The 27,127-nt window shown below is 29.5% G+C and overlaps 1 protein-coding gene across 7 annotated transcripts in view; it reads left to right on the plus strand.

The window, feature by feature from the left end:
- LRP1 (LDL receptor protein 1) overlaps positions 1-27,127 on the plus strand; it is a 627,804-nt gene that overhangs the window by 51,585 nt on the left and 549,092 nt on the right. For all 7 annotated transcript variants that reach the window (XM_085820318.1, XM_085820321.1, XM_085820322.1 and 4 more), the window contains exons 7-12: positions 5,972-6,071; positions 14,289-14,451; positions 16,950-17,175; positions 19,242-19,413; positions 24,877-25,011; positions 26,184-26,423. In XM_085820318.1, the coding sequence (XP_085676444.1) occupies positions 5,972-6,071; positions 14,289-14,451; positions 16,950-17,175; positions 19,242-19,413; positions 24,877-25,011; positions 26,184-26,423 (1,036 nt within the window). The remainder of the gene's footprint in view (positions 1-5,971; positions 6,072-14,288; positions 14,452-16,949; positions 17,176-19,241; positions 19,414-24,876; positions 25,012-26,183; positions 26,424-27,127) is intronic.

A 27,127-nucleotide genomic window follows, 5' to 3' on the forward strand; every position in this document is an offset into this window, starting at 1 on the left:
TTTAAGCTATGCTAAGAAAAATATTTATTTTTTTCCTTCTGAATTAATTTCTTTTTTGGTAATATGTAGGTGCAAGCTCTGGAGTAATACATTGATGACTATTACTCTTTTTTAAGATTCGTTATTAAATACTGAAGAGGTAATCATATGATGAGTAAATAATCTCTAATAAACAGAGAAGCTAATATTTTGTAATAATATAAATAATCATAATAGTAACTGAAATAAAAAAAATAATCTCATTAAAGAAATAAAAGCAGTGAACTGAGCATGAAATATCTAATGTTATGTATAATTCCAGTGTTTTAGAAATACAGTAGAAGTCCAGAAATCCGCAACTCTTGAGACCAGAGGTTGTGCGGATTTTAGGATTTTGTGGATTTCAGGACAGAAAAGATAATATTCAGACTAAAAGTGCAAAATAAGTAAGGCGTATTAGATACATTTAATTAAATTATCATATATATTAATACAATAATTAATTCCATGCATTAAATTATTATTACATATATAAACTGATTATATTATATTGTTCATTTACATTAGGCTCCTCTATTTTTAAATCAGCATGAATCTGTTTCCCCTTTTCTCTCAGGAGTAGTCCTGAAATAGGTACCCCATCACTCCGCTGCTGTCGGAACCTTTCGTACAAGACAGCATCTAGGTTTACCGATTTCTCCTCATGTAAAGATTTCCAGTGTTAGAATCACTCTTGCTATAAAATTTCAACAGCTTTTCTTTATTGTTTTGTATATCATACACAGTCCGTGTGGCAATCCCATACGATTCTGCTATAAACCGAGCAGTAGCACTTGCCTCCATCTTTAGCAGAATTTCCACTTTTTTCATTACTGTCTATGCAACATGTTTACATTTTTTTATGTTGTTAGCAGTAAAATCATAAGTGCCTTTTCTTATCTATCATTGTATTAAAAAGTGCTGAAATTAAAAATATTCTTAATTTATCCACAAAATATCCGGATTAAAAAAAAACAACATCACTAAACAATCTGGTGAAATAACAAAGCTCAGAAAGTACAACATGAAGCGTGAACTTGAAAGAAGAGTTGAGTTAATCGTCTGCTATTTTACCTCGATGCAGATTGGAGCGGGGGGAAAAACTCTTATCATAATTAATAATTTGGTATTCCTCTATGACTCATTATTATTTGGTAATTATAACGTCATTATCGAGTAAGTATTTTTTCTTCGATATTTCGTACTCCATGTTGCGGTTTCTGGAACCTATAAACTAAATGTTTATATTTTGTGAGGCAATGCGGATTTCAGGTCAGTGGATTTTCGGTATTTGACTGTACTGATTAAAGCTAAACTGAAAAAGAATAATTGCAGAAGACACATTCCAGTAATATGACTGAATTTTAATTTCAGAGGAGGAAATTAATAATTTAATTTTTGATCATCGTTGAAATGGCTAATAGCTTTATTAATGAAAATAAAGTTATCTGGTCTTCAAAGAAAAGCACAGTTTTTTTTTCTTTTCCCCCCATCAGAATAGATATTAACTTTTTGCTCTGGCATTTCTTGTTGCTACTAATTTGCCTGAAAATAATGGAATTCGGCTTGGTATTTCATGTTTAGAAATTACTTACTTTTGATATGCTTTTCTCTCTGCAAATAAGGTAATTAATTGTTTTATTTACGATTTTTCTAATTTAAGTAAAGGACATGTTAGTATGGTATAGTAAATTCTGACCCTTAAAATAATTTTGATTCTTGGTTAGCTGCATAAAAATTAAAACTATTGATATTTTTTCTATAACAAATATAATGGAAATCAAACTGAAATTACTAGATTAGGAAATTTTTTTTCATTTGTTAAGTTTTTCAGATAACGTTGAAAATACAGTAAAATTTGTTGCATTTGTTAAAAAAGGTAGAGTAGATGTCACTTGCTAGTAAAATTATGCTATTTTGCAATACACACACAGATACAAACTCGGAGAATAATGAAATGTTAACAAATACAGTACAATTAATCAATTAAAAAAAATCTAAATGCTTTTGGATTTGGCATTACACTTAACGTGGCATTTTCTTTAACAATTTGTGAGTTATTTTTATTTATTAAATATTATGTAAATGAGTATATTTTTAGAATTTTTGATACACAGTCTCACGTACTGGAGATAAACCCCGAACAGTGTTGAGCTTTGCTGCTCGTTTTGAAATCGTTGAGGTTGTTAATAAAAAAAATTCTATAAAGAGTTACAAAATATGGAGCTGATAATAAAACAAAATGCGAATTCCAAATTCGGGCTTCCAGATGCCCATATTCAGGGTCTAGATGTACGTTATTCAAAATTTGATGGCTCTAGGTAATGTTGTATCACAATGCAAGAAACATACATACATTTATGCAGATTCTTCATTGTTTAATTTCTTTAAATATAACACAGGGCTCTAATATTTGGTGGCAACAATTTGGAAAGTGAACCAACATTTATAGTGAACCAGTTCAAAATGCCAAAACGAAATTAATAGCCCTTCTGGGTTAACACCCTTTGGTCTAATAAAATGGTAAATAATAAGATAAACATGTTGGAAAATGAACTGAAATAATGAAAAAAATGGAAAACGTATAAATAAATGATAGCAAAATTTGTTACTGAAAGGTAAAAAAGAAATGCTTTGAAGTATTTTTCACAGTCAGGTAAAATTGCTTCATTATTTTGTCTTTCAACACATTTTAGGAATTATTAATCAAACTAAATACAGTTAATAAACATTCCGTTTCCTGAAAGGATTGTATTTTGTCATGTTGTTTTTCTTCTCTGTCTGCTCAAGGATTTTAATAATTCTCATTCCATATTGAAAAGGAGACATATATTTGATAGATGATATTACTATTAATTTTGCCAACTGTTGAAAGTATGCTTCATAAATAACAAAATTATGTATTGAAATTTCAATTCGATTTTAAAACAAGTTGTCTTACTCCAGCTCATGCTGGAATTAAGATTTTCCCCAAATCCTGAGCAGCATTGCAGCAGGATTCGGGTAGCCTCAGCTGAATTTAATCATATATGCTGCATACTTGATTCCCTAATTTTTCAGAACCTATTGCAGCAAGGTTTTTTTCTCTGAGGATTCATCAAATACACCACATATAAATACTATTTTCCACCATAATACCACATACCACTCCCTCCCATACTGTCAGAACTTTAGATGCTGGATTGCTGTAGCAGTGCATTTTATAACTGTTGTGCAACGAGAATGCATGTTTTGAAACTGACTGTTGATTTGGCATGCATCCATTAATAGGGAGTCTACATATAGCAGTTTTTATCTTTTTTTCTACTTTATGAATTCTGGCATTTATTTTTAAATGGTAAAAAAAAAAAAAAAAAAAAAAAAAAAGAACAATAGTTTCACAAGGAAATAAAAGTCTGCTTCTTCATGAAGCATTCCATACTTAAATTCATGAGCTTCTAGTACTTTAACACAAATCAATTTACAAAATTAGAATTTAAGTTAAAACAGAGAGAATCAGAATATTAAATAAGGAGTTCTGGATAACTTGATTTTGCCAGAAAGTACAATAAATCACCAGAAGTAAGAATAAAATCAGAGTTTTCAGTTTATCGATGCAACATCAAAACTAATATCTCCATATCTGAAAAGGTTTGAAAATCTGGAAATGCTTAAACTTTTTCTTTTCTCAAATAATACTCAAACTAATTACTTTTACCAAAAGTTTAATAGCCATGCACTAAAACATTTTTATTGAACAGCACTTTTAGGTTTCTGGTTAGAAAAGACAAGAAAAAAAAATGGTATGTTCTGATTATTCTTACTCCCACTGAAATGTGAAAAATTATGCATGATGCAAAGCAGCATGTCACCAAAATAGTTTTGTAGCAGCTCACAATGTTGTCAAAAATGATTTTTGTAGCAACTTGGGTATGCACATAGCTCATATCTATTTTAATCAAAGTGTTCTGACAGTGTTGTATGAAGCCAAATTTGTGCAATTCCCTAATTTTTTTTCAGCAATAAGAGATTATTGTGCACATGAGGAGAACAACAACACAAAAAAGAAGTATTTCTTGAAAATCATATGTGTTTTATTATCAGTGCTGCTGTTTCATTTTTATAGATTGATTAATCTGGTATGGAATTTTTAATTCACCACAGTTTTGAAAGTAGCTCTTGCCTTTCATGCATTACATGCATAGGCAACAAATTATTTTCCAACAAGTTTGCAAATTTATGGTATGGATATATAAAGTGCCAAAAATTTATTGCTTGATCTCTAGATTATTTGCAAAAATTGACAGTGTCTACAGAACCACCTGCAGCAACATATAGTTAAGTTTTATTATAAATTCTTTCGGCTATCTTATTACTTTTGAAATAAGCTGCATTTTTAGTTAAATTGCTGTTTTTATTAAATCTGCTGTAGCTTATACCATGATACAATAATTATACATACACTATATTGCTGCTAATTACTAACGACTTCTGAACACAAAGTAACATCACTAATATGTCATTAATGCATGTGGTAAACTCAAAAGAATACTGTGACCATATGGTAGAAATTTATACTGTCTACAGTTATAAAGATGGATGCATGATAAGAGCTTAATGAATCAAAGAAATACAATTTCACTGATTTAATCATTCCACCTGTGAATTCCATCCCATCTATTTCATACAACTTCATACAATCAGCATTGCAACCACTTACCAATCAAGGTGCTAGAGTTTTGTAGCATTACTGCCTGCAACTCCAACCAAGTTCGAGTTTCTGAATTGAAATCTGATGTTTTGCTCAACAAAAGACCACAGTTATTCAATGGCAGTTTAATTCCAGACTCCTTTAAAACCTACAGAATGTCCAGAATGTAAGTGAAAGTGATTTGAATCAGGCTGAATATGAATGAAAGTTTAATACACCATTGTTCTAAAATAAATCTTCCTAATCAAGATACATACAGGTCATCAGCAGCCATAGGTTATTAGCACTATCCTCATGCTGTCTATGTTGTACTCAAATTCTCTCATCACTCATCAGTTTCATCTGTTATATTTTCATAGCTGTGCAATGTTTTAATGAGGAATCTTGGAGGGTTTAGGCATAAAGAAGTCTGTTAATGCGTGTCACAGATCTGCTTTATTGTTAAAAGACTTCACATGGGGATGGGAAATTTTTCCAGGGATTGAAAGAGGTAATTTGTTGGCACTAGGTTGGGCAAGCAGTCTTCCAGTTAATGTTTTTTATTGTATGGTATCCCTAGTTAGCCTTGCAACTTGCTGTCTCACACTGTTATAATCTTGCAGGATACAGCACACTCTTGTGATTAACCAATGCCCATGCATTCTGCTGCCGCTCATGTGTCACAGTGCTGAGACAGCAATTGCAAACAGGCTGTCATTTGTTGTTCCATATTATCTACCAATAATATGCGAGGTACCTGGTAGCTCAGTTTATTATCTTCTGTATCTTCTCCTTGTTTATGTCTTCAGAAACTTGGAAACATACCGTAAGTTCATCACATGTTTCACGGCTGTCCTCTTCTACAGCTCTCTTTGGGGCCTCTTCATCCAAAACCTGTAGTCGCCCACTGTGGGACTCATCACAAAGGCTTAGATCTCTTGACCTAAACTTCTGGAACCAATGCCTGGCATTTAAAGCTTCACTTATTTACTTAATTCCTTAACAATTTATTTAGATCATATTCAATACTTATGAGAAGTAGGCTACAAAACATTTCTTCTAATGAGGAATCAAAATACATTACATCATTAAAATATAACTAAATTTTTTACTAATTCACTATTTTATGAGATCATATTTAAAATACAATATTATGCATCCCATGTAAATAAGATGTTAATTTTATAAGTTAATTAAATAACTTTATTAAATAATTTATTTAATTAAGTTAATTAAATATTTTAAAATTTGTTCATAAGATATTTTTCTTTTTTTTTTTTACAGTTTATGAAATTTAACCATAATTCTGGGATTCGATGCAGCAGTGCATTTGATTTTTCTCATCACTGGGATTATAAATTGCCAGATTTATTTTCGCAATCAAGTGAGTGTTTGTAGTTTTATTGATAATATTTCAGTTATTTTTTATGCATGTTTTAAAAGGTATTTTATTTTTGGGCCAGTTTAAAAAATAACTTGTTAAAAATAATTCCTTTTAAGCTAATAAATATTTTATTGAAAAAGTTTAAAAAAGTGCTCAATTTACAACTATTTATAACTTGAAAAAGTAAAATTTTTTTTCGAATTGATGGAATTAAAATTTTATCATACATGCTATTTTAACAAATTGTTCTTAAATTATTAGGGGTTTTTAGGATAATAACAGTTTTTATATGACCGTGGCCTCCCCCTGTTGCATGAGCATATGCCATGGACAAGTAGTCAGCTTATCGCAGGACCTCCGGTGTTTAGTCCCCAAGCAAACTTGATACTCATTTTACTGGCCTACTTTACTGATGTAAGGCTGAGTTAACCTTGCCCAGCCCGGGTATCGAAACCCGAATCTGTGGTGCTGCTGCGCAATGCACTAGCCACTGTGGCACCTGGCAATCCTTTAATTATCTCACGTAGCTGCCAACTCTTTCTGTTTTTCATTTCCTGTTCTCCCCTTGATCACAGTCTCCCAGTTTTGAATTTTTAAGCTTTTACCAAGGAAAATGTTTCCCAGTAATAAATGAAATGTATGAATTAATGAAACTTCAATTTTCATTTTTCCATCCCCTAGTGATTTTGAGCATAATTTTTCTTAATAAGCTGTATTGGATCTGAATGTTGTAATCTACTGTAGACATTTATAGAATTTTTAATGAATAATCAACCAGTATATTAGTTAAATATTTTTATTTAAAATTTTATTTTATATCAATATATGGTACATTACTAAGTTTATTTTATAATAGTATGTTCATTAATTATTGCATTTTGTTTTTATTGTATTTAAGAGTACATTGACCAATAAGAGTATTGAATCCTGAATATACTTTTCCCACCCTTCATTAGTGTAAAAGCGTAAAAAAGTTGCAAAATGAAAGTATTGAAAGAATATAAAATTTGGAATACCTGTTTAAGGAATTAATATATTTTTCATTAGAATCCTATTCAATAATTTAGTGATTTGAATAATGAATTATAAAGTGAATTTAAATCAATTTAGAGTTCTTTTGAAATGACACTGTTGCACTGCACAAAATGCTCCCCCCAAACTCCTGATTTTTGTGCGACAGCCTCCCGGTTTTTCATATTTTAAATGTTGTCAGCTGTGACCTCATAACTAAACCATAAAAATGATATACGAGTGCATTTAAGACACTCATAGTGTTATTTTGGCATTTATGTTTAAGACATAAATGCCAAAAGAACACTGTTTCCAAAAAGAAGAAGGGGAGAAAGAAATACTGCAAGATTATGCAAAGTAAACAAACAAAAAGAAAAAAGGCATAAATATTTTAAAGAAAAAATTGAATCAGATAAAAGTCTTTCTCAAGAGAATGGCATTATCTGCTCTCAATCTGGTCATTTTTCTAAAACTATCAGTTGATGAATTTGAGCAAGAAAATGGTAAAAATTATGATAATTATAACTAACAGTATTAATAAAAATTCTTCAAAAAACAATATAATTCCCAAAAGGGCCAAATCCTACGCAAATACGAAAAGGATGTGACTATGCTTTGGTAATAGGCAAAATCTTAATTAAAAAAAATAAAATAAAGTCAAAAACTAAGACTAATAAGCCAAATGGTACTCTTCCATTAGAATGGCATCAGTTAAAAATGCACCACTTTTTTTTGCCACGTTATTTGCCAAGTATAAAATTATCATAATAATACAGTTCAAAAGATTAAAAAAAAAAATTAGTTCTGTAAAAAGTAAATATTTCTTAAAGAAAGTAATTTTTTTAATCAAGAATATTCTACACAAAAATAAAAAAATAATAAAATGAAGCAAAATTTTATCTAAATAAATGGCATAAAATTACAGATATTATTCAATAATAAAAAATTTCAGTTTTTGAGGACAAAGCAGGAAATTTGTTTTGAATTTATAAATATAACCAAAACCAATAATTGTATGAAATAGATCCAAATTTAGTGAATGAATAAAAAACAGTCATTATCATAATTCTGAGAATGAAATCTGAATGAACATTAATTTAAAAAAAATTAAATTAAACCAAAAATCATAACAAACATGAAAATTAAAAATTCATATTTATATGGTCATTTTATCATTGTTAGATTGAGCCATCATCAAGAAGTAGGTAAACTTGACACTAATAAATTACCATATCTGGCTCTCTAGATAAATTTCTTTTTATCCAAATTAGCAGAGATATCAAAATTTATTATTTTAATATTATTTGACAGGCTGGATGTAAATACAGTAGTATAAACAATATTCAAAATGAAGTTCAATGTATCAGAAAATTTCCATTGGATTATTTGCGTAAAAATGGCAAACTATCCAAAAACAAAATTTTATGTAGGAAACTATAAAGGAACTTTTTAAGAAAACTATAAAAATTATTATTAAATTACTATTTAATGAAACTGAGCAGTAAGTGGCTACGGAAAGATAAACAATCTGGAATTAATAAACATTAATCAATATTCAATAACTCACATCTAAATACAAAAATTGTGAAACAGAAAGAGGTCCAGGTATAAATTAAAACTTACTCAAGCAGTAGCTACTGCTAAACGATGCTGAAAAGAATGTGGGAGGATAGGAGGTTGTCTGTAATTAGATAGAATAATATTATTATTGGCAAATTTTTATCATGGCAAATAATATTCGTGAAGAAAGTTGTTGCTGTCTTGAAGAAAAATGGTTAAAAAATGTAATTTAAATTCTGGAAAAGTTAGAAAAAATGAAATAAAAAATAAAATAGAGTAGCAGTTTTTCATGCTATTTTGACTGCAATAGTGACTTTCAGAAAGCTGAAATGGCCTCGTTAGTCATAGTTAGAGCCTGAATAGTAGAATATTAAAAATATAAATATACACAGTAAAGTACATATTTTACAAATTTTACATGCTACAAATATTTGCTATTCATAGTTTGTAGATGATGTGTAGGCTTTTGTTTCAGTAGTTTCTTAAAAAAATATTTAGGAATTTGATCACTGGTCAATGTTTGTGAAAGCAATAAAATTTCTTGTTGCTGTTGCTCCATTACTGTGCAAATCTTTCTAATGCAAATAATTGATTATAAATGGTATTTCCTGTAACGTGGTTAGAGATGTTACTGTTCCAATTAACTAGCTTAATTGACTGAAAGTTGAAATCTCTCCTTTTCTCAAACAATGTGGTTTCTTGGTAATTAAAAATGCTAAGATATAGACAATCAACTGTCAATTGATCTGAGTTGGTTTTGTTAAAGAGGCTAAACATTTCTAGATTGAATGAGATTAAAATTGTTGAAAGTAATGATATTATCAGTATATTTATAGGTGTAAGAAAATTTTTGCAGATTTTCAAGTGAAAGTGAATGTAGAAATCTGGACTCTGTATTAAATAAGGTTACCTATTTGAGTAGAACAATTTGTTCTCATAGGGGTGCCATTAATTTTTAGAAAATAGTATCTTGAAATGTAATGTAATTGTCAAAAAGAGAGCAATTGAGATAATCCTTCCAGTTAAAAGCATCCAAAATTTTAAGTATCTCAAATAACATAGGCAGTTCTAGTAGGCTGCTGTAAATTTCTTATACATTACAAAGTCCAAAATCCAGACATCCTATATCTGGAATGATCTAATATCCAAATTTTCTGGACTGCTAGCAATAAGCCTTTTTTTTTTTTTTTTTTTTTTTTTACGAAGTTTAGAAGTGGAGAATATGATACTTAACAAAAAGCAGGTATGCTATGGAAAGCAATTTTTCCCCAATCGGAGATTTCTGTATGCCAATTTCAAACATATGCTGTATAGGGAATCACAGCATGACCAATGACTACTACATTTGATGTATGCTGTATAGAGGTTTGCGATGACCCACCCTTTCAGCCTTTGAGTTGGTTGGGAGTAATCATTTTTTGGAACTATTATTGTGAAGTATGAATTTAAAAAAAAAAAAAATAATAATAATAACAATAATATTCACATGGTGTTTCCTAAGAATATTTTTAATAATCATTTTGACAAGGTCATGTTTCTAAATTGCTTTCAACAATTCATCAAAAACGTTATTTTTTCTGTGTATTTTCTTGACATAAGTTCCGAAAGATATGATTCGAGGTGATGCTGAGTCATGTTCTGTTGTTCTTTATTACACCACTTGTCTAAACCCCAAGTTCTTTTCACATTTTGGGTCTAAATACACATTTTTAGGTCTACAAAACTGTACTTATGGTTCACAATAAAATGACTGTAAACCAACCTCTTTAAGTTGTTTAATTTCATATCCCTTGCAGCAGTCTGAATAGATCGTTGATCCATCTTGCACATGGTGAATAATTTTCTCCAGAAATTTAGCAGCATCTCTATTCAAGATTCAAATAACAAAGCATTTGCCAACTTTCTGGCATATTCCTCTAAAAATCCACAGTTGTGGGAATACTCCACTGTTTTTCTTTTGTTAGACGAATAAACTTTCATTGATTTAAACTATTTTATCAGCCCATTGAAACATTGCTTATTCATTCGTTGAATCTCTGCATTGGATGTAGGGAACACACTTCCCACAAGTAATTGTTCCACCCAGTTGCAATAGTTTTGCAGTTATTAAGCTATTTGTTACACCATTTGATGGACATCAACTCCTCAGCTGTTAAAAATTTACCTTTGAAAATACAAAAATTGCTGTGACTAGCGATATTCTGGAACTACGGAACAAGTTTCCAACACAGAGGCCCTTCTTTTTGCAATTTTTAACATTACAGCTCCAAGTGATTTTAATCATTAACATGTAATTTTATATTCTGGCCATTTTTGCATACCCATTTTCAAGTAAAACATCACTTTCTTGAAAAAATGATATGGCTTCCATCTCTTTGTTTCATAAATTAAAGATTGTTAACTGCTTATTCAGAAAAAAAAAAAAAAAAAAGACCACACTGTGAGAGCAAAAAGTATAACATGATGCTAATATAAGTACACATGAAGAGCTACAAGAATACATGGTGAGATATCTCAGTTGATTAGAGATTCATTCTCGGGGGGGGGGACACTATAAGGAAGTACAGTTTTATACTTGACCTAAACAATAAGTAAAGCTCCAAGGCATATTTATTTGAAGTAGGATGTCACTCGTACTGTTTTTCTTTTGTTGGCATAGCAACGGAGAAGGATGAAAAAATTAGATTCCTAATAAGTTCAGTTAACATAGCAAATTATGTTGTTCTCTTAACTTTCTGATATGACTGATATGAAGCTGCTTATAATTTTGTTTTGTCAATTATTAATTAATCTTATAAAAATTATAGTTTTAGTGAATGATAATATTTCCATTTGACTCTTTTCCTAAAATTTTATATCTATCAATCAGCCATTGGATATCAGAATTTTCCATGCACTGGAAATGCAGATATAAAGGTAGCCTTGTAGAAAAGACCATCTAAGAAATCTAAAAATATTTTAATTTAAAATCTGATGTTCTTTTTCTGGTGGAATCTGGTCAAGTCAGGCGAAAGTTGATGTAAAAATGCTTAGCATAATTTCTAAGCAACTAAATTTCATGATATTTATTGATGGGGGTCACAAATCTGAATATTTTTAGATATCACTACTAAATCTTAATGATTCCAGATCTCTTACTTTATGCCGTTTATATAAATGTACAGTGAACTTTCGATTAAACAGGTTAATGCCTGGGAATCTGGTCTCGCATATAATCCAAACTATCAAATCAATCTTCATGAATATATGTTTATTTCTTTAAAAAAAAAAAAAAAAAAAAGTTCCTGGGAATGTTTAAATATTTATCAAATCTCACAGCATATTTTCACAATGCTATTTTATCATTGTTTTTAAATCCCTTTTGTCGATGGAATCCTATAGTGTTTGAGCAGAAATTATTTCTGTCTCGGGACTAATGTAATTCTTAATATCTTCACTTATTTTCAGTATCATTCGCTGCCTCTTTTATTCTTGTGACATTTAAAATTATATCCACATCACTGAAACTCTGGCTGAATCAGATCATTGTCAAACTATTCATTGATGCTTTCCCAATCAATATTTACATATAAATCTGACAAATACATAAGAAACAAAACAGTCGTAAAGATCAACCAAAATGATGCCTTCAACTACGCACACGCAGAATGAATTGTATGAGGAAGTCATGTAAACTAATTCCAAAGGCACAGTTCTGCAATTTTTGGAGTATTCTCGACTTGCACTTGTAGTTTTTTACATTCTCTAGGTTGATTGTGCATGCAGGAGCATTGCCATGGATGGATAATCCACACCCAGAAAATCAATAGTGTACGGTATCTGAAATTAAAAAAAAAAAAAAAAAAAAAAAAAAAAGTATATGTTAATTTAATAATTTTATTAAAATTTAATGTCATCTTTTTATTATATGCTCATAAACTATTGATTGGTTAAAGTGGTAATTAATAGTATTACTATTCTGTTTTTGACTCTCATGATGATGGTTTATGGTTTCTTTGTGTTGTTAGGGTTTTTAAAATGTTCACTTAATAAGAATTCTGGAAGTCTTGATACCTAGTAAAAATTTTCTCAATGTAAAATATATATATATATACACACATATATACAGTCAAAAGTCGTTAATCCGGACTCGTCGGGACTTCGGCGATTCCGGATTATCGATTTTTCCGGATTATAGATCATCAGTTTAAATCTGGTAAGATGGCATGCAAAAATTACAAAATTAAAAATATGAAACCGTAATTTATGAAATAAAGAACAATTATGACCTAAAGGGTATCAAAATTTAGAAAAAGAAAAAACTTAATATTTATTTGTTTACTTTATTAAACATTTCCTTCAATGTAAGTTGCTTCGTTTCATGTGATAATACTTTCTCTTTAATTCTATTAAACAGACATAATTTCTTGTTTAGTTACAAAGTTCCGCTGTTCAAGTCCTATAATTGCTGTGTTGAGAATACCGACTAATTTGTTAATCGAAATGTTTTCAATAACCTCTGGGTCACTTTCTTCACTGTCGGAAGCGAATTATAATGACGAGGAACTTGATTTAAATCACATCAAAGACGGAGTACATCGAGATGAAATACTAAACTTAGTACGGAATTATAATCCAAATAAAATAAAAACATCTGCTCTGAAGATAAGGATAGTGTTGACAGATCAACTTCCAATCCGCGGCGTGAAATTGATAAACAGATTTCGGATTTCAAAACATACTTTCGCTTTGTAGATACAAATTACATATTAGTAAATATATATTGGAAATTCTATTTGACATAATCTTTCTAATCTATCATAATCTAATAATGACGTTTCTGCCCCCCCCCTCTGCCGCAGAGCAGCGTGAAATTGATAAACAGATTTCGGATTTCAAAACATACTTTCGCTTTGTAGTAAATATATATCGGAAATTCTATTTGACATAATCGAAAGTTCAAGCTTACTTTTATAAAATTGCTCTAACAGTCTGCAAAAAATAATAAGCCGGATCCAATTCGAAGATTAAGGAACAACGCAATCTGCAACATTAACTGAATTAGATAACTTTAGCTTAGCGTATAACTCCGTTACACATTAAACGCGCATGCGCACAAACATATTCGCAGCCATAAGGGTCTTACGCGCTCTCGTAAACGCCTGTGCGCATGCGTGTACGCGACGCATGCGCAGAAAGTTTGTAGCTTTGAGGTCCGGATTATAGATCATTCCGGATTATGGGTGTCCGAATTAACGACGTTTGACTGTATATATATATATATATATAAAACATCTTGAAGAAAGTCGTAAAATGAGATTAAAACATTTAGCTCTTTAAAACTAGAAGCGGAGGAGTAGTATAGTCACTTTTTGCTCTTTTTTGTCATCCATTTTTATCTTTTAATCTTTGATGTATTGTTAAAAGATAAAGGTATTTGCCATCTTTCAATATTTTACACATTATTAAAAGAAATGATGGATATTTTATGAAATGATTGTATGAGAGTTATTGCCTAAGAATTGTGATTTTTCATGAAACCAAGAATATGCAAAATGTTTATTTCTTTTTTGAAGCAGTGATTTCATGAATTCATTACTTTAGTGGTATGATGGTGATATGTTTTGATATAAATTGCATTATAAAACCTGTAATTTTCTTGAACAGATGTTAATCAAATTGCATATGAATGGATATCTGGGAACTGGTACTTCCTTGATGACGAACGAGAGATGTTGTTTGTGTGCAATAAAACTTTAGAGGTTTGCATTTCTTTAATTGATGTTTCCCTCAGCAAACCGAAACATATTGCTCTTGATCCTACTAAAGGGTAAATATGAAATTCCTTCTTAAACTTATTGTCATGTATTGTTTATTTTATTATTGTTGGGAATATTAATAGTGATTAGTTTTTCATATCCATTTTTAACTGTTTGTGAGTATAATGAATGTATATGAAAGACAATCTCAGATGTTAGTACCTATTTTAAACCCTTGTATTTTTCCACATATTTTCTGATCTGATTTTTATAATAAAATAATCCAGCCTAATCTGCAAATTTTTACAATCCTTACAAATAATTTAAAATACATATTTTATGATTAGACTCTAATTTTAGGTCATTAACTATTCGAATATTTAAAAATAGTTAATGAATTGTAAAGGTTGTAATGAAATTTTAAAAATGCTTCTCATGCTATTTGTGTTATATCCTAAACCAAGAACTTTGACAGTTTCTCATGTTAATTTTGCAGTTAATTTGACTAATTATTTTGATTCCTACAGAGGTAACTATGGTAATCTGATTAACTATGGTATTTTTTATTTTGGCTTAAGTACACTTGATGGCAATTTAAGTAGTAGTTAATTTTTTTTTTGCAGAAATAATTATGGGAATAGTGTAGTTGACTTATTTTTTATTTTAGCACCTAACCTAGTTATTGCCTGCTAAATAGATTCAAAGCAATTATTGATAGCAATAACAATAAATAAATTGTAAAGCGTATTTTTCACTATTTGTTAAATCCTAGAGATACACACATACAAACGCATGCACACACAAGACAAGAGCAAAGTGAAACATATGGGAGGATTTCACCCATTATTATGTGGTTAAAAGAATATGATGTGCTAGAAGTTTAATGTATAGTTGTAATAGGTAGGCAGTCAATTATTGGCAGTTTACTGCCATTTTTGCCATTACTGAAGTTTTTGGTTCTAGGAAAGGCAGAAGAACCGAGCTTAACATTAAATAATTCCTAACTTTTAGGCAGCAGAATCTTTAATTATAGTTTTTAATGAAATTTTTATATTAATATGAGCACATTCAATAATTTAAGTCAATTTTCAGAAAGAAAACTAATATTAACAAATTACTGAAATAGTATCATTGTAATCTTTGTTGTCTTCAGTGGCTTTGAATAGATTTGCGTACTGCCTTAGGAGAAAGAATATACTCTGAAGATATTTTGTAACACAGAAGCAATTTTTTAGGAAGCTTATTAAAATTTGTTCACTCAATTAACTTTGTGATAAATTCAAATGTTTTACTCTGATTCAATTTTTTTTTCTTTTCTTTTTTTTTTCCTTTTTTTTTTCTGTGAAATAAATTTATGATTAGTAAATGTTTGATTTCTTCTGTGGATGAAATTAACAGCTTTTGTTCCAGTTTTCATTGCATCTTTTGTTTAGTGGCTGGAGTTAATAAGAGCTGTATAATCAGTTCCTTCTCTATGCAGGAAACAATTTAAATAAATTCTTGAATAATGCATAGACTTTACATAATGGCTGAGTATTTTTTTGGTCAGTTATCTTAACATTTTATGACTAGTTCACGTGCTGTTCTTTGTAAATTTCAAAATATGTAATAGTTTGAATAGAGATTAGGCTATGAGTAATGTAGACTTTTTTCACAACAACCAGATGCTTTGCTAGTTAAGCATTTGTTGGATGCATTTGCATTCATTCTGTAAGTTATGTTTACATTAAAATTATTTTTTTCCCATTATTTATATATCATGTTTTATTGAAATAAAATGTATATAATTATTAAAATTTTTAATTAAAAATTTTGTTATAATTTTTCTCAAAATATTGGTAATGAATGCTAATAAGCTGTATAATACAAATACTAAAATATGTATTTAGCTTGTGTATTGCCCGAGAGAAAGTATTTTTTATTATTATTTATGGAATCAACTATGCATTTTCATCAACAAGCATATGTTCATGCCAGAAAATGGTGCATTGGAACACTTTTGTTATCTAAATTTAATTTAGTTTATTACTGTGCATTTATTTAATTAAATGAATGTCTCTTCAATATGCAAATTAAAGTAGTGCTGTTTTTGTAATGTTGAATGAATGTAGAATAAGTATTAAAATGTATTCATGCTTGATGAAATATGTCATCCTGCTGCTGAAAATTTTGTGTTGCAGTTATGGTATTTATGTAATCAGTCTTCATGCATGGTGGTGATTGATTCATGCAAGGTGGTGATGATTTCATTTTCTGTGTAATTAAGCTATTATTATTTTTTTTTAAATGCATTGATTTATTCAACACTGTAGGATTGGATATCTAGGAAATTGTATTAAAAGCTTTGATTACAATTATTAATATTTGCATTTTGATGGTTGAACAGACTAAATGTATGTGCATTTTTATATACTTCCTTTGCATAATAAGCCGGTTTTTGTCATTTTTTTAACGTCTTTTAGACTATTAGCTTAAGTATTTTGCCCAATAATCAATATCTCTGTACTTTAAATTGATTTAAGGTAATTAGTACTAATGTGGATTGTATATGAAATATTAATTTTTTTAGATTAATGTTTTTTACTGAATGGGGATATGCAGCTCCAGCTCTAGAGAAATCTCGTTTGGATGGCTCTGAAAGAATAAAACTGGTTGTAGAAAAAATAGTTTACCCAAATGGAATCACTGTTGATATTCCCACAGAAACTGTGTATTGGGTTGATATGTACTTGGGCACAATCGAGAAGATTAATTATGATGGAACTGGAAGGAAAACAGTCATCAGAAATGCACAGGTAATAACAGAATTATTAATTTTGAAAACTTTTATATTTTTATTCATTTATTATCATTTCTGTATGTTGTGAGTCTTAAAACCATGTAAGTATTTGAAAGCTAATTGTTAGCACAAAAAATATCTGTATCAATAATTTTTTTATACAAATATAAATGCTATTATATGTGTATTAACATGTCTGCTAATACTGCATATTTTCAACATTTAATAAAAAAATCAAATATAAAATGTCTAATATTATATTTGGTTGAAAAATTTTACTTTTAACATGTGTAGAAGAAAATCTCAAGCTATACTGAATAATATTTTTCAGTAATTGTTTTAAATCTTGAATTTTATTTTTTCCCCCCAAAGAGAATTTGAAATGCTTTTTACACACACACACATATATGCAGTCATGAAAATGATCTGACTCTAGAATATTTTGAGTATTTATTGCAATGGCAAGTTCGATTAAGCTGTATTCAGTTGCTTATTTCTTTATTAATTTATTAAATATTTTGAAAATGCAGCAGGAGCATAAACTGTCATAAAACATTAAATAAATGTTAGTAATGCCTATATATGATAGTCTTCATATATTATGCCATGTGACTCAAAACCCTTTTTGACTTTTGAATGAGCATTTGCATAGTGTAATGAATTAATGATGAAAGTTTATCCTAGCTTTTGAGTCGGTAATAATTATAAAGATCTTTCCAATAATTCTAGATGTTACAGAGGAAGTAAAAGCAGTATCATACTATTTTGAAGTGAAGATATACCAGTATGCAGTGATACACTTTTATCTGGAGGTACTGCCAAGTTATTGAAAGTATTTAAAAATGAAAAGGAAGAAAACTTCAATAAAAAATGTATTGATAAGTTCAAAACTGAGAAAATTCTGTTTCCTCATTCTTATTTAATCAGTTTGGCAGTAGCTAAGTACCGGGACTGAGTGGATAAGTGTACTGAACTGTGACAGTTTGATCTGTGTTTGAATTGCAGCTGATGTCCTGCCTACATGGGGTATTTACAGCTTTTCCCATATGTAATGTGAATGTCATTGCTCCTTAAGAACCCTACATAAATGCATCTTTTGTTTTGGATGGATAGACCTGATGTGGTTTGCCATAATCAGTTAAATAAACAAACATTCTTGTTTGATATTACTAATATGCATCATGAAAGAGAGGGTTATTGAAATTTGAGAATTGGTCATGAAAGAGAGGGACTGAAAATTTGAGTAACTTTTACACTTTAATTCTACAGTTGTTCAGTGAGAATCTTCATGAACATGTATGCATTTGAACAGTCCAGAAACTTTGTTTGTTAAAACAACAATCTTTAGTTTTCTGTTTCATACATAAAAAATCAGCATAATTCCATGGCAGCAATTCATAATGAATTATAATTAGAAGATGTGTATGGGCATTTTTAAGTATGTACCAGAAATGTAGAATCATATTTTACTCTAAGAGTGAGATGGGAAAGTGTTGTGATGCTTGAGAATGTATACCACTGCTGAAAACCAAAATAACGTTCACCACACTATTATTAAAATGGCAAATAATCTGCATGCCCTAAAACTGGAATAGCTGAAAAGGAATAACCATTTTTGTCAAAAGTGTCTTTGTTTCCTACAATGCTTTCAGTCAAACTTTTCAAATGGAAGTAAAGATGGATTATTTTGAGCTCATCTGATAGATCTAGCATGGGCAGTTATTCACATTTCTGATGATATATAACCTGTCTTATTTTTGGAATGATATGGTAGTTAGTGTAAAAGATGTAAATCTCACTAACTGCTGCATAAATGCAAATGTCACTAACTGCTGCATAAATGCAAATGTCACTAACTGCTGTTGGCAAAATTTCTTCAAGTTTCAATTGTTTTATTCTTGTAATGACATGTGAATTGCTTTTAAGTTACCCTTAAATGATATAAGTGTTATAGAATAATTTAATTTGTAACCAAACCATTACTTTGTTTCATTAAACATATATTTGATTAGCATGTAGTATGCAATGGACTTCATATGTGTTTACTTCAGCTGCATCTTTAACACATTTGATTTTTTGCAGGTTAAAAATTTGTATGGAATATCTGTTTTTGAAGATTATATTTACGTTACTAGTGTAGATGGCAATAATATTTTGGCCATACAAAAGTTTAATTTTAATTCTAAACCCATAAAATCAAATATGACTCATCCTTTCTCTATCCATGTGTATCACCGACAAAGGCAACCAAATGGTAAGTGTCCTTATATAATCATATTTAATTAATTGAGTTATTTTTTACTTGAAGTAGAATTATTTAGCTTTCAAATATGATTTTGCATGATCTTTTTAAAAATACATTGTGAATAATGTGATTTCTAGTTGTCTCGGTCAGCATGTTAGTTAGCAGGGATAAGTGAACTTGGTTTCAAATTCCTAAGTAACACATGAAGTTTGTGACTATGGTGTTTTTGATGAATAAAAGTTAATATATATATATATATATATATCCTATCAAAATGTTAATGGTAGGAAAAAGATGGGTATTGGAACCTTTAGATACTATCATTTTGTGAGTTAATTAAAGTTAGGGTGAAACTGTCATAAGCACAATCAGTGGCACAATGCCCCACCCAAAAATTACCCACCAAAAATTATTCATGAAACTTCTGAATTTAGCAGACATGGCAATTTTCCCAATTTTTTATTGTGCCAACTCTTATTTACTGCATGTTTCTTCAAAATTTCTGTTAAATTTCATATAATTTTTATGTATTCTTCACATTTCGTTATTTACACTCAGAAACACAATTCCTGGAGTTTGAAATGCCTTGGTTTTTCTCTAGATTGTGTATTAAAAGATAGCCCCAAAGTCATTTCATTAACAGTAGGTTGCAGTTGTGCACGTGAGAGTAGATGTATCTGAAAATGTTATGTTTCAGTTTTCCATTGAGCATTAAACACTGTTGAGTCTATCTGACACACATCAAGAAATGAGCTGAGAGTAAGAATTAGACTGTTCTTTGTATTTTTTTTACTACTCGGTATGGTTTTCACTTGCTTTGAAAAGTTGTTTCAGTATTTGCAATTTTTTTATTAATATCTGTCGAAAAGTAAAATCCTTATATTCTTTTCCTTGCATTATTTCATCAAGGCACTATAATGGGTTTCTGATGTGTAGTGTTTATCATTGCATTTTTAATTTCTTATGGTGAAATAGCCGACATTCTTAAATGTGTATACTCAGACACACAAGGACAACATAAATTGTATTGGGATAGAGACTTTTTCAGAAATAAAAGGAAAAAAGGTTTATTAATGTAAAATTATTAGTTTTCTTAGGAAATATACACTTAATAATCCCCCCTACAAATTGTATTTTGATGCAATTTGCATTCAAGCATTAGTGAATTCAAATATATGTTAGATACAGTCAACAGCCATTAATCCGGACACCCATAATCCAGAATGATCTATAATCCGGACCTCAAAGCTACAAAACTTTCTGCGCATGCGTGAACGCATTAGGTGTTTGCGCATGCGCGTAATACTTTTACGCATGCGCATGTGCGTAATACGTTTACGCATGCGCGTTTAATGTATAACGAACGGTATAAGCTAAGCTAAAATTATCTAATTATCTATTTCAATTAATGTTGCATATTGTGTTGTTGCTTATCTTCAAATTGGATCCGGCTTATTATTTTTTGCAGACTGTTAGAGCAATTTTATAAAAGTAAGCTTGAACTTTCGATTATGTCAAATAGAATTTCCGATGCTGGAGCTGCCAAAAGATCTAAAGCGAAAGTATGTTTCGATGTCCATCAAACAAAAAGTGAAATTGCTGCAAAAAATAGATAAAGGCATATCCTTTGTTTCTCTAACCATTCCGAAATCTGTTTATCAATTTCACGCTGCTCTGCGAAGGGGAGGGGGGGACGTCGCGGCGTGCAATGAACTGGAAGTTGATCTGTCAACACTAGCTTTATCTTCAGGGCGGATGTTTTTATTTTATTCGGCTTATAATTCCTTACTAAATGTAGTATTTCATCTCGATGTATTCCGTCTTTGATATTATTTAAATCAAATTCCTCGTCATTATAAATATCACGAGTACACATCAGATAGTTTTCTGGTTGCAATTTTCTAATTTCGACTATGCGTAATATATGCTTTACCCATGCACATGTTGAAAGAAATGTTTAATAAAGTAAACATTTATTAAGCATTTTTTTTTGTAAATTTTGATACCCTTTAGATCATAATTGCTCTTTATTTCATAAATTATGGTTTCATATTTTTAATTTTATAATTTCTGCATGCCATCTTACCAGATTTAAACTAATGATCTATAATCCGGAATCTCCGAAGTCCCGACGAGTCCGGATTAAAGACTTTTGACTGTAGTACTTAAAATAAGTTTGCTATTTAATTTTTTTGTACTTAAAATAAGTTTACTATTTAAATTTTTCCTTTTGCATATTTTTATTATTTAACAATCATTTTTTATTACTGAGAAAATTCTGAGTTTTTTTTTAAATTTTGGTAGGTTGGCTTGTGTTATCTAGAGCCTTATGCACTTAGTTGCTGGTCTTAACCCCTTGTGACTGAATGTCTAATCATTTGACTAAACCCTGAACATTATAATTTTTCCCAGGTTCAAATCCTTGTTAACAGCCAGCTATAAGTTATTTTTTAAAGTAATTTAAGTTTTAAAGTAATTAAGTAAGTCTGTAGCTGTAGGTTTGTGGTATGTTCATGTATGACATAAATGCTAGCTAGTTTCCTTTATAATATGTTTTTGTGAAGACATCCCTCTCCTTAAACTGAGAGTCTCATATTCTCTGCTTTTGAATAAATAAATAAATAAATAACCTGGATACAGAATTATTTGTAATAGCAGCAAAAGGATAATCAATAAATTTGTCTTTTTATTGCAAATTACATAAAAATAAGTACCATTTAGTGGAGAAGAGGGTAAGTTTTTTTCATAGATCAGCTAGGAAAATAGTTCATCTGTAGCTTAACATGTTTTGGTCCAGTATCCAATGAAGTGATTATTATGGTGAGGATTATTTTTTACATTATAATTGTATTAATTTGCATGTGTTTCACTTGAACTAAAATATATTCCCCCATAAAAGCAATTTTTTCATAAAAGCAAGCTTCTAATTTTAATGAGCAAAGTAAAAGAATGTTTGCTGTTATAACATTTGAGTTTGTTTTGCATACAGAGAAATTAAAAACAAGGAGAAATTAGTATTTTTGCTCATATTTTTTTTTTTTTTTTTTTTTTTTTTTCAGTTGTAGAGTTTGGTCTACTTAGGTGACATAAACTAGTTGAAAACTCTAGAAGACTATATATGAATTTCTGCTATGTCTTGTTAGTACCACAGAGGCAGGGAAATGATGTAAAGGATCTTTTTATTAAATAAAGCTTAACAGTTGGCACCAACTTGTGCTAACAGAAACCAATGGTTGTGGCTTAAATCAAAGATAACATATAAATTAAAACTAATGAAAGTAAGTTAGCCTCATCGCCTCGCAGTTTGGTAACACATGAGCTGGCGCTGATCTGAGGTCGGGGTAACAAGCCTAATGGCGAGAATAATTCATCACTGACAAATACTATTTGCAAGGGAATCAAATTAGCAATGTGGCCTTCAAGCAGGTAGAACATGCTTTGAAGCTACCCTCTAAAACCTTCCTTTAAATAGTCTCATCTTTCTGCCTTGTATATCCTGCGAGCTAGAAATTTACATTCTGGCAGGAAATGGAAATTGTAATGATAAGGCAGAAAATTAACATAAAATAACCTGTTAGAACTGTGACCGAACTGTGAACTCTCACAACTTTGTGTTTTTATAAGTTTCTTACTTAATAAATCCTAAATGAGGACACAAATAAATGCAGCAGTAAAAAATTATTATAACCTTTTATATCATTAATAAAAGTGTTAACTTAAACATTCAGTCAAAGCGTTAATTATCTAAATGTCAGTTATTTAAATGTACCAGTCACAAGATCTAAATTATCAGAATTTTCCAGTTTCAAGGGCAAATTACAGATCAGGATGTTTTCACAAGTATAAGAAGTAATAATAAAATTGAGCAAAGTGTGATTGCAAATATCAGGAATCCCAAGTAGATAGATGAAAACAAGATGATTGAAAAAAATTTTATTTCTGATAAAAAGAAGTTGATAAATAACCAAATATCAAAGCAAATGACTTTAGATATACAATTTTAAAGTGTGGGATGAAGACCAACTTAAAAAAAAAAAAAAAAAAAAAAAAAAAAACCTATGATGTAAACCTATGAATCTTTCAAATATTTAAATAATAAAAAGTATTAAAAGTAGCAAAAATTCCATGATCTATGTCATCTTCTATGCCTAGAAAAAGATTTGTGATAAGACTTAATTTAAAAAATACCATCTTTGAAGCAAAAAATGAAAAAGTCTACATTTTTCACATAATTAAAAAATGCAGTTAAAAAAGCCCTCCCCCCCTTTTTTTTGTAAAGTATACTGTTTATTTTGAAGAAGTGGAAAATAACAAATGTTATTGTTCTGGGTAGTCTTCAAAGTTGTGCAGAGCCACTCTGGTTTTTATTTTACATTGTCTGTCCAATTATCCGACCTTTTGTTCATCCCAGAGGGTTCCAACAGACCACTTGATTGGCATACTCCTGCACCCCCCTAAAATAATTTTTAAGGCTTTCACCTTATTAAAACAATTTAATTTTTATGACAGATATGCACCATTCATAATGACTCCTGGATGACTGTTATTTCCTCTGAAGCAGCTTTGATCTTTTGAAACTAAATCTTTATGAAAACTATGCTGTATCCCTGCCAACCAGGGCTACAGTCCAACTCATGGTATTCCAGTACAATACAAATTTTTTGCTCCAATGAATATATTACTTTTCTAACCTTTCTGGTCATCTCATTCACTTAACAAAATATGTATTCATATTTCATCAACAAAGTAGAATGCAGGCAAACAAAATATGCGGCATAACTTACTACTTCTATGTAAAGAAAACTGGAATGCTGATTGAAACATCATCTACTGTCAAAAATATAAAATATTTTTATAAACTAACTCATGGAAACTTTATTAGTATTTATTTATTTTATTTAACATTTTTTAGCTCATGTTTATGATTCCGAATTATTATTCATATAAATCACAATTCAGAACTAATACTTATTGAAGAATGAGGTTCTGATTTTTGTTAATTCTTATTTAACATTTCTATTCTATCTTTGTTTAGGATCATTTTATATAGTAATTAATTTTATTTCCAGTTATTACAGGTTCATTTTATGCGGTAATAAAAAAAATCAAGTTCAGATTGAAAAATAACATAAATGAATAAAAATCTATATTTGAATATTACTGCATAATCTAAGAAGTCTTGTAAGAAACAGCATTGTTAAAGTATAAGGGTATAGTTAAAGATGGAAAATATTTTCTAATGAGCTGTTAATTTCATAACAATATACATCTCAAAGACCATTTTTATTCTCTCAACCAGTGTAATATTTTTTTTATGCAATTAAAATAAGAATTTCCTTTTCGATATTCAAAATACACCCAAACAAAATCTACTATAACTTATTTACACCCGTTTATTTTATGTGGATCTGATATTTGTATTAGAAGTATTTTCTGTAGTTTGATTAAAAATGTACTATTTTATATTTACAGTTACCCATCCATGTTCAATAGAAAATGGCCATTGTGAACATATATGCATACCACTTTACAAATTTGGTGCTCCTGTAGCTAAATGCAGATGTAAAGCTGGGTTTAAACTCCTTGCTCGAGGTAAAAAATGTGTAGGTAAGTTGATACAATTTTCATATTAAGCTTTCTAATTTCATGAATTTGGAACTGTAGTATTCCATTTTCATTATCTAAATTTTAAGTAAGAAATAAATTAGTAATGATTAAATTAATTTTTGCTGTCAATTATTAATTATAATTTTATTATTCAAATTTTAATAAGAAATACAAAAATTAGTAATAATTAAGGGGGGAAAGTTAAAATTTCTCCTAATTTAAAAATTTTTCTCATATAAGCAGGATTTTCAGACTGTCTTTTCTGAAAAATTTTCTAAAATTAGGAAAATTTGTAGAAATTTTGACTTTTTTCAGTGTATTTGGCATCAAGCAGTTCAATTAGTTGTTTCATGACTTTTGCCATGGTGAAATTCCTTACGTGAAAATCATTTGTAGTTTTTAACCCCTAATTTTCTCTCAAATGCATAAGAGATGGAGAGAAGACATGTAGAAATGAAACTGCAATAGAAGTGATTTTTTTTTTTTTTTAATTTTAAATTTTGATTAAAAAAAAGAGAATCATGATAATTTATATTCTTTGGAACAGTATTTTGATTAATTAATAATCAAGGTTAATTAATTTACTCAGTCATCAGAAAAACAGGTTTCTCTTAACTATTTAATTCATTAGCATATTTTTGGGGGCAGAAGAGCTTAATAATGTATTTAATTTGCATTTTAGTATATGCTGCTATTGACTTTTCATTGACTGAGTTAGTAATAAATAATTATGTTTTGATGTTTTGTGAATAACTATTAAAATGGGCTGTATATAAATTGTATGATTATTATTGTGCTCATTTACAATACTTATTTTTTGGATAACATATATTTTTAGATTTTATTTACAAACACATTTTTTTTTCTCTCAAATCATTACATTCACATAGGATGTTTGCATGTTTTTAGAAGAAGAAAAAATATATATATACATATATATTTTTCAGCTGAATTCGAAAAAATAATATCAATAGCATTAGGTGTATCAAGTGATTTTCTACTGATTATCAAAATCTTTGCATATTTAAGTGGTTTTCTGACATCTGAAAAATTTTTGCATTTTAAATTCAGTATCCTTTAAGCATCATTAATTGTAATCATATTTTCAAAAGGGAGTTATTTTGTAATGTAGGAAGTGTATTGATCTCCTGTTATAAAAAAAATTTTTTTAGCTGCTAAACAAGGCCAGATTTTGCTGTATTGTCGTGGCCATCCTGGTGCTATTAAAGGGATTTCTTTGGAACCCAGTGGGAAACAAGAAGATATAATGGTGCCTATCCTTGGGCTAAATAGGCCTATTGCAATAGACTATGATGCACGAACTCAGTTTATATACTATTCGGATGTTCAGCGATATGTCATTGAACGGCAGAAAATTGATGGTACTCAAAGAGAAGTATTTCTTGAAAAAGGTGTGTTTAATTTTTTTTTTTATATTTATTTTTTTTCCCTTGCATGTCTACCTTTTTTGTAACAGTTTTTCAAAGATTTATATATATATATATATATATATATATATATAAAAAAAAAAAAACCTTAGAATTTTATTTCCCAATATGTTCAGTCTGATAGCCCTTTTATTGAACTATCGTATTATATTTTGATTTCAAAGATAAAAGTCTTTTTTTTAAAACATCAAGGTTGATTTTATTCCACTCCTCCTTCACAATTTTCCAGAGTCCATCTAATATTTTGTGATGTTGCTTATAAATAGCTTGTTTTACAAGTCCAAATGCACAGTAATCCATAGGAAACACATCAGGAAACTAGGGTGGGATGCATTTAAAGGGAATAGTGTCATTCACAGTTCCGTTTCACATTTTTTTCAAAAAATAAAGCACTAGATTTAGAAGTATGGCTTGGAGCCTTATCCTGATGGAACACTGTAAAGATTGTTTGGATAAAGAGATGGAATTTCTTCTTTAAAAATAGGTGTTAAAACATATTTCTGATATTTCACTTTCCTTATTTTAAGTTTTCCATTATAAGAGAATCCAGTAATAACCATAAAACCTTTAGAAAACCTTTCCTTGTTTTCTCTCTGAACCAACATATTGTAGGATTCCTCCTTTTTATATATTAATTAAGAGTTGAGAAACCTAGTGAACTACTAAGC

Source organism: Stegodyphus dumicola, chromosome 7, assembly GCF_044657685.1.
Source record: "Stegodyphus dumicola isolate Sdum_Otavi_A_Nest chromosome 7, ASM4465768v1".
NCBI classification, from domain to species: Eukaryota; Metazoa; Arthropoda; class Arachnida; order Araneae; family Eresidae; genus Stegodyphus; species Stegodyphus dumicola.